This window comes from Cucurbita pepo, chromosome LG20 (assembly GCF_002806865.2).
Source record: "Cucurbita pepo subsp. pepo cultivar mu-cu-16 chromosome LG20, ASM280686v2, whole genome shotgun sequence".
NCBI lineage: Eukaryota > Viridiplantae > Streptophyta > Magnoliopsida > Cucurbitales > Cucurbitaceae > Cucurbita > Cucurbita pepo.
In genome coordinates, this window is record NC_036657.1 from 3,217,356 (window position 1) to 3,228,658 (window position 11,303).

The following is an 11,303-nucleotide window of genomic DNA, read 5'->3' on the forward strand; positions in this document are numbered from 1 at the left end:
TACACTTAAACGTGGCGCTCTTTGTAAATAAATACTTCTATTAGTTTGTTGGGTTCACCACGTGGTATTAACTCTAAGTTTCTCGTAGGTTGATGAGTCTTCCTTTCAATTCTAATGGATCACGAGACGATTTCTTTTTGTGGTATGGAATTCGTGCTTTGATAACTCTTGTAACCCATGTCATCTTTTGAAAACTCATTCATGCTATCTACTTGTCTCGAACGGATTTTAAAAGTGAAAACTATCTGTACAAACCAACATGAGTCTTATTCGTACAAACCGGGGATCATAACACTTGACACTCGGCTTGAAGTTGAGCTGCCTCTTGAAAATATTCACTCGTAAAAACGGTTCAACAACAAGAGATTCAAACTTAAAATTGATTGAGATATAATTTTTTAATTATTAAAACTTAATTTTAATTTGATTATTGAATTTCAATCTTTAATCCAAACTATATTATTATTATTTATATATATATATATAAAAGTACAGATGTATGTTCAGACTTCATATCACAATAATAGAAGAAAAATTAATGGCAAATTAGTAAATAAAAAAACATACAAAAATCAGAGAGCGAGAGAGAGAGAGATTAAGTTACCTGCCTGTCTTACACAGTCAGTCACCATCCAATGGAATCTGTATACGTGTCGACGTTCCCCGCCTTTATTTATTTATATATATTTTCTCTATTCTCGGATGCTTTCTTAAAATGTCGGCACGAATCTTCAGCTTAGCTGTCATCGAAAAACAATCTAGCTGACCGGATGACGTGGCAGTCTCCCATTGGAGATGGGAACTTTCCAGTCAGCTTCCCCGGAAGTCTGACGAACACGACAGTTCTCCGGCGGTATAAAACCCCACTTTCATTCATCAACTGACACTCTGTTTTTTGTCGGCACAAAAATCCATTCCGCTCATTCCAATTTCATCAAATTATTAGTTTCTTTTTTCCTCTTCTTAAAACAAGAAATCCCACTTTCAAAAGATCAATCTTTCTCCATTTTTCCCCCCACTTAGATTTCCCGGCCAAAACAGAGCTCCCGCCGCCGTCCGTGGAGGCCGGAAAATGATGAAGAGAACACCCAATCACAATCACAATCACAATCGCAATCGCAATGTGGTTAATGGTAAAGCCGCACAATCATCCTCAACGACGTCGTTTTCTTCTTCTTCCTCTGCCGCTGCCGGCGACGAGCCACTCGACTGGGAAATGAGGCCGGGCGGAATGCTGGTTCAGAAGCGAACTGACAAATCCGAGTCACCGGCACCGATTCTCCGCCTCAGAGTCGCATTTGGCGCTGTCCGATTCGAGATCCCCATCAGCTCCCAAGCCACATTCGGTAAAAAAAAAAAAAAAAAAAAAAAAAAACAGTGTGTTGTTCATCATAAATTGGTAAAAAAGAACAAATCTTTCGATAATTTGACATAAAATAACATGTGGGGTTGCTTCGTTTTTGCAAGATCCGGGAGAAAGTGGAAATTAAACATAGGTATGGTTTTTTTTTTTTTTTTTTTTTGTTTNGGAGCTGAAGAGGGCGCTGACGGCGGAGACAGGGCTGGAGGCGGCGGAGCAGAAGGTGATTTACAGAGGGAGAGAGAGGGAAAACGGGGAGTATTTGGAGGGCTGTGGTGTGAAAAACAGATCGAAAGTGGTGTTGGTTGAGGATCCGGCCAGCATTGAAAGAAGATACACTGAAACCAAAAGGAACGCTAAGATACAGACCGCTCATCGGGCCATTTCCGCCGTCTCCATGGAACTTGATAAGCTCGCCGACCAGGTCACCTTCTATTTTTAATCTCTGTTTTTTTTAATATTATTTTAATATTATTTCTAATTATTTCATTGCAGAAATAAATTATAATTTTTTTCCAAACTCAAACAAATTTATTAAAAAATGAACCTAGGTTTGGTTTCAATTATTCTAGTCATTTATTTTAATTATTAAATATTAACTCTTCAAGTATCTATTTAATATATATATTTTTAAAAATTACCTTAAAATTTATTCTCAAAGTTATTGGAGAATAAAAATTAAATAAATATATGCCTTGTATTATAAGAATTAACCATAAATTTAGATTGGTACGTTTAAATCCTAAATAAGTAATTATATCAAATTTTAATATTATTTATAATTATATGAGTGGAATAAAAATTGTATTGCTGGTTCAAATTAAATAACTCTTAAAATATTTAATTAAAATTTATAACTTAATTTCAATATATATTTTAAAAATAATTAAAACACGAGAATAAATATTTTTTAAAAATTAAATAAATATTGTATATATAATTGTATTACACGTAAAAATGTATATTTTAAAATTAATAATAAATTTAGATGGGTTAAGTTCCGTTCAATTTAATTTTAGAAAAATCTATAAACGAATTCATTCATAACATTTTCATTTATTTGAATCTAACTCAACTCAAATAAGTTGAAATCAAAGAACAGTAACAAAAATATAGCAACGATTTGAATGTCCATCACGATGAAACAGTGAAAAACTCATGAATTATGAACAGGTTTCTGTAATGGAAGAATCAATATCAAATGGAATCAAGGTTCCTGAAATTCAGATCACCACACTGATAGAGATGCTGATGATGCAAGCCATCAAGCTTGACACCATTGCTGCAGAAGGAGCTGCTTCCACTCAGAAAATTTTGCAGGTAAAAACATCTCTCTCTGTTCATCATAAAACCAAACCAAGCCCGACCCAATCGAGAGCCCGCCATGTTCTTGATGTCGAGTTCTATACGACCCCGAATCGTCAAAAAACGATACCAATTCGACCTTGCTTTTTTGATTGCAGGGGAAGAGAGTGCAGAAATGTGTTGAAATGCTTGATGTTTTGAAGGTTAGAAATGCAGGGGTGGAAGTTGTGAAGCCTGTGATTGTTACAACCAAATGGGAGACGTTTGATCACTGGCCATCTCTTATTGATCTTTGATCCTTGTTTTTTTCATATGTGTTTTTTTTTTCGAGTTTTCGAGGTAACCGAACGACGAAACGGACAGTTGGAATGGTTTAAGGTTCCTGCTGAATTATTGAATGGTTTAAGGTTCAAACAGTACACTAAAACTAAAGCAACTGAGCTAGTAATCAATTACTTCTATGTTTCTCAACTCTCAAGGCCATCCCAAACAAAAGCAGGTTTTGGATTAGGAGTTAGTATGGGTGTGTGCTACTGTTTCTAGTATAAACTCGAGCAGGAAGCGGTGACTAATCGGTATTGACGCGCTCGTGTTTCTTGATCTTGACGTGTTTGGATATCTCGGAGTCGAAGCATTTGAACATATGTTCCAATTCAGAGATCTCATGCTCAATGTCGATTTGATTGTCGTCGTCGCTTTGTATGATCATTTCTTTGAAACTATGAATCCTATCGAGTCCGACTCGAACTCGGTGTCCCATTTCTTCCATTCTTGCATTAGCCCCATTTCTTCTCTCTTGATATTCTTTGAGCTTTCGCTTCAAGGATCGGTAGGCGTCGAGCGACTTGAGAAGCTGTTCGGTCAAGGCTTTGTTTCGTTTTTGGAGGGCTTCAATGCTGCCTTGGGCATCAGGTAGATTGTTGTTTTTTAACCCTCTATGCTCTGCAACACAAGCTTGAACTTTGCACATTAGCATTTCATTTTGTGCTTTGAGATCATTCACATGTTCTTCCATTCCATGCAATTGTTGAACCGTCCTCGCTAGCTCCTTCGCGATGATCTCCTTCTCCTTTCCGATGCTTGAGCATATGCTCTCGAGGCTTTTCCGAGCTGCTATGCTTGCATTCAGCTCTCTCCTCAACTTCTCCTTCTCATCGGTTATCGGTTCGTTCGACGGTTTTTTGTCCCTCGGAACGTTTCGCCTAAGATCCGTGTTGCACCTTCGAAGCCCGGCTTCCCTTCGCTTACCAAGAACTTGTGCTCTTTGGATTTGGGATTTGACTTCATCAAGTATAAGCATCATTTCAGATATCCTTTGATCTCTACTCCCATTATTTCCTTTCGTGGAAGCCTCTTTGTACTCGTGGATTAATTTCAACAAACTCCTCACATTCGTAGATACTCCTAATCAATCAAAAACAAACTCATCATATATCTCGAAAAGAANAAGTCGACAAACCAATGAAGTTTTGATCAACATGGGGTTGTCGTGGACTTGTGGAGCCCTCGACTAATTCAGGGGACGACAATGCTCGAATGCGGGTGATGCCGGCGGAGTCCATGAGGAGGAGGAGGAGGAGGAGGAGGAGGAGAAGAATTCAAATATGCTAATTAGAAATGGTTAGAAGAAAAAGAGAGACTGGTTTTTGGGTCAATCTCTCCTTTCCTTCTTCTTTGTGTATGCAAAACAATGGGTTAATTGCCTTTTGTTTGTGTTGGGATCCAACAAATATTCTATGTTTTGTTTGTGCATCCATGTCTGAAAATGGTCGGTTTTTGCTGTGATCCTCCGCAATCATTGCTCATCCATTGACTTTTTCATTTGTCTTCTGTTTTTTTTTTTTTCTTTGCTCCCTATTTACTTGGATCGTTTGTATTGGAACATGTATATGATATGTTCTTTTAATCTTTTTAATTTAGGTTGAATGAGTGGTTACACGTAAAGATGTTTATTTATTTTGTGGAGCTAGGGATCTACTCTAATTAGCACGAGAGAGTCGAGAGAGATTTCTCATCGTTAGCTAAATGAGACTAGAGATGGAAATTATATTCTTTGTTCCTGTCCTTACCATAGCTAAATGAGACTGAGGATGGAAATTATATTCTTTGTTCCCGTCCTTCCCATAGCTATATGAGGTTGGGGACGGAAATTATATTCTCTGTTCCTGTCCTTGCCATAGTTAAATGAGGCTGGGGACGGAAATTATATTCTCTGTTCCTGTCCTTGCCATAGCTAAATGAGGCTAGAGACGGAAATTATATTCTTTGTTCCCGTTCTCGCCCTAGCTAAATAAGGTTTGGGGATGAAAATTATATTCTCTGTTCCCGTCCTCGCCCTAGCTAAATGAGGTTGGGGATGGAAATTATATTCTTCGTTCTTGTCCTTACTGTAGCTAAATGAGGCTAGAGACGGAAATTAAATTGTTTATTCCCATCCTCGCCCTAGTTAAATGAGGTTGGGAACGGAAATTATATTCTCTGTTCCCGTCCTTGCCATAGCCAAATGAGAGTGGAGACAGAAATTATATTCTCTGTTCCTGTCCTTGCCGTAGCTAAATGAGGCTGGAGACGAAAATTATATTCTCTGTTCCTGTCCTTGCCGTAGCTAAATGAGGCTGGAGACGAAAATTATATTCTCTGTTCCCGTTCTCGGCCTAGCTAAATGAGGCTGGGGACGGAAATTGTATTCTTTGTTCCCGTCTTCGTCCTAGCTAAATGAGGCTGGAGATGGAAATTATATTCTCTGTTCCCGTCCTCGCCCTAGCTAAATGAGGCTGGGGACGGAAATTATATTCTTTGTTCCCGTCCTCGCCCCCTCCCTCATTCGATTTATATTTCCATTGTCACTCAACTAAATGAGGTTGTTCCCGTCCTCACTCCCTCCAAAAAAAACAAATTATGGCAAAAACACTATGTTGTAGTATTGAAATGTTAGTTTTTATATATTATTTTGAATATTGATTGAAACAAGAGGGATAGGGACGAGGACAGTGAAGCTAAAACAGTCTAAGACCACGACTAGTAGATATTGTTTACTTTGGCTCAGTTATGTATTGTCTTCAACCTCATGATTTTAAAACGTATCTACGAAGGAGAGGTTTCTACACCGTTATAAAGAATGTTTCTTCAACCGACGTGGGATCTCACAAAAGGCTTCCTCATTCTCGCTCACTTTATGGACATCTCTACTTTAAACCTTAAGTCTATATCTAATAATATGTGTTTAAATGGACGTGTCTACTAAGTTTTTTAGATATTTAAAAAATAATAATAAATATAGAGATTTTTTTACTATAAAAAATGGATTTAATAAATATAGACATTTTGCATAAAATTAATATTTCAGAGCCGATTTAATTGAGAGCGGACCCCCAACGGCCCCCCTTCGCGGTGTGCCTTAGTCCCATGCTCCACCCTTTCCACCGCCTATGGTCCCTCCATTTTTTTTTTCTTTTTTCTTTTTTTTTTTTCAATTATTATGCCAATTTTTAACAAATTATTTTTATAATTTTTAATTGCATAAAAATATTTTTTTATAAAGAAAAAGCTAATTATTATAAGTAATTTCAAATATTATGTGACTAAATTAATAAATAAATAACATTTAAATTTTGTATTTTAATAAAAAAAAATCTAAAAAATATACTTATTTTTTAAAAAAATAAAAAATACTTTTACGGAAAATTTGAAATGAAAATCGTTAATATTTTATTTTGAAAAATACTTTTAAACTTTTAATATTTCAAAAATACCCTTAAAATGAAACTTTTGAAAATTCAACCGTCTTTTGAAACATTTTTTTTAAAATTTAAAATATTTTTGAAACAAAATATTAACCATTTCTATCCAAATCTAATGGTAACTCTGTTGGTTAAATTTTTTTTTTTTTTTTTTTTATTTGAATATGTTTAGATATTATTCAAAGCCTAAACATATACATATTCGTGTTTTTCTTAAATGAAATTATTATTATTATACAATGTTTAAGAACTAAAATTAACCATATTAAAAACACATAAATCAAAATATTGTTTTAGATAAATTCATCCAAATTAAAAGGATTTAAATATTATTTAAGAGAAAAATATATATTCTTTATTAATTTAGATATTAAAATAATTGGTAATTAATTAGAAAGCAAGCTCTGTGTTGTTGTAAGTATAAAGCTGGCGAATAAAAGCTTCATCCAATTCTGTAATAAATGTAAAAATTATTATTAATCTCAGATTTACGTACAAATACACAAAATTCAAAAAACAACAATAAATAAATATAAAGAAAAGGTGGTAGGGTGACGGACGTACCTGGTGATAGGACCATAAATGACCAATGAAAATTACAGACGTGGTAATCAGTAACAGTGATTTCTTAGCGGGCCCCACCTCTCCCTTCTATCAATGCTCACAGTACATCCCCCACCTGTCACTTTAGCAGGCCTACTCCCTATTCCCTACTTTTCTCCCGAATTATTTTCAAATTATTATTCCTTTTTTCCTTTTTTTTCTATTTTAATTATAAAAAATCCATAGAAATAAGCCGCGTAACGCTACAGACTACCTCTCATTCTCTCTCTAGGCACAAGTTACGTTGCATGCCGACCTCACGTGACCCCCCCTCATTTATTGCTTTTTTCTTTTTATATAATTCTTTTTCTTTTTATTATTTTATTTATATATATATATATATATATATATCAAACCAAGTTCTTATAATTCGAAATTAAAAAATAATAATAATAAATTTAGTGGTGTATTTTAAAGAACGATAAATAATTAAAAAGATGAAAATTATTGGGAAATAAATGAAAAGAATTAGGGTCAGTATAGTATAGGTCTGCGACGCCGTTTTGGCAATGAAGAAGAAATGGACTTATTGCCAGTGTGGGACCCACCCGACCTTAGGGTTCAAATTCTGACGCCAATCTGATGTATTATGGTTGAAAAATTAATTGTATCAAAATAATATATATATATATATATATATTTTTTTTTTTACTTTTTTACGGTTTTACTGGTAGGTAGTTGTCTGGTTGACTTCTGATTGTAGTTTTACCACGTTCTAATTATTTTACCCTCTTCATTATTTTTCTTAATTAACTCTGTCTAATCTCACATCATTTGCTCTTAATTTTGTCCCTAACTTCCTTTTTATTATTTTTATTATTTTTTACTTTTTACTTTCGAGTAAGATTCAAGCTTAATTTATTATGGTCTATGTAAAATGTCCCTTTTTAACGTTAGTGTAAGGCTAAATTTTTAATATGGTTCAAATTTTAAAAAATAAATATTTTTGTTAACTTGAGAATTACTTACTCGTCGTCTCTTGAGCTAAAAAGGGTCGGGATAATGATTATATTCAGCATCTCCATCCATGACCCTGTACCTGCTCTAAACCCCATCTCACCTTACTTGGGAAATCCTCAATTGTCGACGGAAAATCTCCACGTCAATCCCTGCAAAACATAAATGGAGAATTTTACTGTGGTGAGCAATAAAATAGGTGGGATCGGGAGATGTGGAAAGCTTACTCGTATATGTCCTACTTAATGGACAGCTTTGTCTATAAGTATAAAATGTTAATAATTTAAAATGTAAATGGATATGTTTGTTTTGGAAGATAGTATGAAGTATAATAGATTAGAAAGATTATAATGGGAGAGAATTAGGAGGAAAAAGGGGGGGACACGTGGCGAAAGGGAATTGGTGGGTAGAGACAGGTAAGGAATTGTCTTGTTTGGGTACAGTGTTAAGACAAGAAGAGGAAGGGGGAGGGTGACAGTGCTTTAAAGATGCCTGTTTGGGCTGCCTGGTTGGCAGGTGATCACCAGGTCCAGGACACTCCATGTGTTGTCAAAACGGTCCCGTCTTGATCCCTTCTCACATAACCCCCCTTCGCACTCATCTCACGTCTACACCACGCGCTCTACCTTACCTCTTCCACCCCGCGCGTGCTTCCTCACACCCCCTTCCAAAACCCTCGCAAAGTTCGTCATTTACAACCTCGACTTATATGAAATTTTATTTATTATTATTATTTAAATAAACAAAAAGAAAAGGAAAAAAAGAATCTTTTATTTTTATTATTATTATTATTATTATTACATGGTATGTTTGCTTCGGCTTTACCTCTAAAACTCAAATAATATTTAGATTTTTTTTTTAATTTTAAATAAAAGGGTTTGATGGGAGAATCCTAGCCGTTGATGCTTTGGTTTTGCCCCACTTATTCCCCACATGATGAATATATCTTAAATGTCTAAGCATTGCCATTGGTGGGACCCTTTTTACAAAAATAAATAAATAAGATTATTTATTTTTTAATTTCAAAAAAGAAATATATAGGCTATGCAAAATCTTGGGGATTTGTAGTGAAAAGGAGACCGAAATTAGGGGAAAGGCTTTTTTGTTTTGGGTAATAAAGATAATTATTTATGTTTTATTATTTCCTCTCTTTTTTTCTTTTTTTCTTTTTTTCTTCCCCCTTTAATGAAAGGATTTGATTGATTTATTGAAAATTAACCAAAAAGGATGAAATTAATTTTTTTTTTTTTTTTTGGAAGTTATAAAAATGGGAAAATAATATAGTATCACGAGGAGGTCACTTAAACATACGTCAAAGTCGATGGGGAGAGGTGGAAAATGGGAGCAGATCGAATATACACGTTTGACTGTCATCTGCTAGTTAAAAAACCCGGCTGTTTCGGTGTGCCACGTGGCCTTCCTACCCACCGTCGATTCATTCAGAAGTAATCGAACCCAGCTGAATGAGCCGGCTTCACCTTGGCTTTGCTTGACGCTATCGGCTTCGGCTTCGGCTTTGGCTTCTGCGGTATTAAAACGCCGGGGACTTCCGGCGGAGTCAGCGACCGGATGAGGGCGAAGTTCAGGCTCTTGAAGAACGGGTGCTTTTTTATGTCGGCGGATCCGCGTTTCGACCCGAGTCTTCGGGTCGGGTCTTTGTTTAGCAACCCGGATATCAGGTCCCGCGCGTGGTGTTCAAGCGTCCCAGACGACCCTGTGGTCGGAAACGTCAACGGCTTCTTTATGATGTTCCTTAGCGTCGTCTCGTTCGATGACGCTGCGAAAGGCGTCCGGCCATAGATCAGCTCGTAGAGAAATACTCCGAACGCCCACCAGTCGACGGCGTTGCCGTGGGAACCGCCGGCGGCAACTTCCGGCGAGACATATTCATGGGTACCGACGAAGGAGCACGACCGAGCGGAGACAGGCTCCGCAACAAAGAGCCAGTTGGGTGTCAAGGTTTGAACCTTCCGTGACCGGAAAAGCCGATTATAGAGGCAGGAAAAAGGAGCTGTGGAGGCGGCAGCGGCGGCGTTGGTTCGGGGGAACGCCGTTGAGTCAGGCAATGCCGGATTAGGGGAGGAATTCGGCGATTCAACGGCAGGAGTAGCGTCGGAACAGAGAGATAAATCGAAATCCGATAACATAATATGACCATCTGATCGGACAAGAACATTCTCCGGCTTAAGGTCTCTGTAAATAATTCCAAGCATGTGAAGATACTCTAAAGCAACAAGAACTTCAGCGGCGTAAAACCTGAAAATTATGCACAAAATTAATTTAATAATTTCCATTGAAGGAGACATCACAGAAAGCTAAAGCAGACAAGATTGTAACATCTCAGGTTTTGACATCACAAGCAAACAAAAAACATACTGAAACCTGTGAATTCAATTATATAAATATATATATAAACATTAATATTTTAATTTCAATCGTTCCAGAAGAGTTGCAGCTTTCCAGGAATCTACGTAGAATCTCAGTGTGTTTCCAGTGATGATGAAAATGGATAAGTAATATAAAACAGAGTTTTAAGGATGCTCTGTTTCTGTACCTTGCAGAGGCGAGAGAGAAGCGTTTCCGCGGCTGTTTATGGCGGAGAGAATGCAAATCGCCGCCGGAACAGAACTCCATAACGATGCAAGAGAAATGGGAAGCTTCAAATTCAGCGTAAAGAGTAGGCAAAAACGGATGGTCAAGCATTTTCAATATTTTCCTCTCCATTTCTGCTCTGTGCACCTTTTTCTTCAATTCCAGAGCATCCTTATCCACTACTTTCATGGCGTACAAACAGGAATCGTCATCTTCATCTTCATAACAACCTTCGGTTGAGTTTCTAAGCTGGCATAAGTAGACGGTGCCAATGTCACCGGCGCCGATGCGGCGGAGGAGACGAAAATCACGGAAGGTGAGTTTGGATTTCCGACGACGAATAGCAGAGTAAGCGAAATCAGATGATCGGTGAGGCTTTAAATCGAGACTCTCCGGTGAGGATCGGGAAGTGGGTAAATCAGTGGCGGCGTCGAATGAGAGACGACTGAAACTGCTACAACTGTCACTGCTCATGGAATTTTGACTGGAATTGGAATTAATGGCGGATTCGTAAGGTAGGTCCTCCCCGTCTGAGACTCGTGCGAGCTGTTCTAACATTTCTTATGGAGAAACAGAACAAAACCCAGAAATCAAATACGAAAATCGAATCGAATCCAATATAGAAACAATGAATGCGGGCATTCGAATCAGAAGAAGAAGAAGAAGAAGGGAAGCCGGACTGTATCTGACTCTGTAACTCGCTCAGAAGCAATGCTTAGAGAGAGAGAGAGAGAGAGCTGAAAAGA

At 37.0% G+C, this 11,303-nt stretch overlaps 3 protein-coding genes across 3 annotated transcripts; 1 reads left to right on the plus strand and 2 right to left on the minus strand.

Moving 5' to 3' along the window:
- The first annotated feature begins 745 nt into the window (after positions 1 to 745).
- On the plus strand, positions 746 to 3,111 carry LOC111782579 (BAG family molecular chaperone regulator 3-like). The gene is made up of 4 exons (XM_023663351.1): positions 746 to 1,347; positions 1,529 to 1,784; positions 2,534 to 2,680; positions 2,824 to 3,111. Exons 1-4 carry the CDS (start codon positions 1,073 to 1,075, stop codon positions 2,959 to 2,961), a joined length of 816 nt encoding a protein of 271 aa, XP_023519119.1. The 5' UTR covers positions 746 to 1,072; the 3' UTR covers positions 2,962 to 3,111.
- A 105-nt stretch (positions 3,112 to 3,216) lies between these two features.
- On the minus strand, positions 3,217 to 4,264 carry LOC111782578. Its single transcript, XM_023663350.1, has 2 exons — positions 4,125 to 4,264; positions 3,217 to 4,069 (listed from the first exon to the last, which is right to left on the minus strand). Exons 1-2 carry the CDS (start codon positions 4,225 to 4,227, stop codon positions 3,234 to 3,236), a joined length of 939 nt encoding a protein of 312 aa, XP_023519118.1. The 5' UTR covers positions 4,228 to 4,264; the 3' UTR covers positions 3,217 to 3,233.
- Positions 4,265 to 9,202: 4,938 nt separating this feature from the next.
- On the minus strand, positions 9,203 to 11,303 carry LOC111782539 (protein kinase PINOID-like). Its single transcript, XM_023663304.1, has 2 exons — positions 10,520 to 11,303; positions 9,203 to 10,221 (listed from the first exon to the last, which is right to left on the minus strand). The coding sequence occupies exons 1-2, from the start codon at positions 11,113 to 11,115 to the stop codon at positions 9,405 to 9,407; spliced, it is 1,413 nt and encodes a 470-aa protein (XP_023519072.1). The 5' UTR covers positions 11,116 to 11,303; the 3' UTR covers positions 9,203 to 9,404.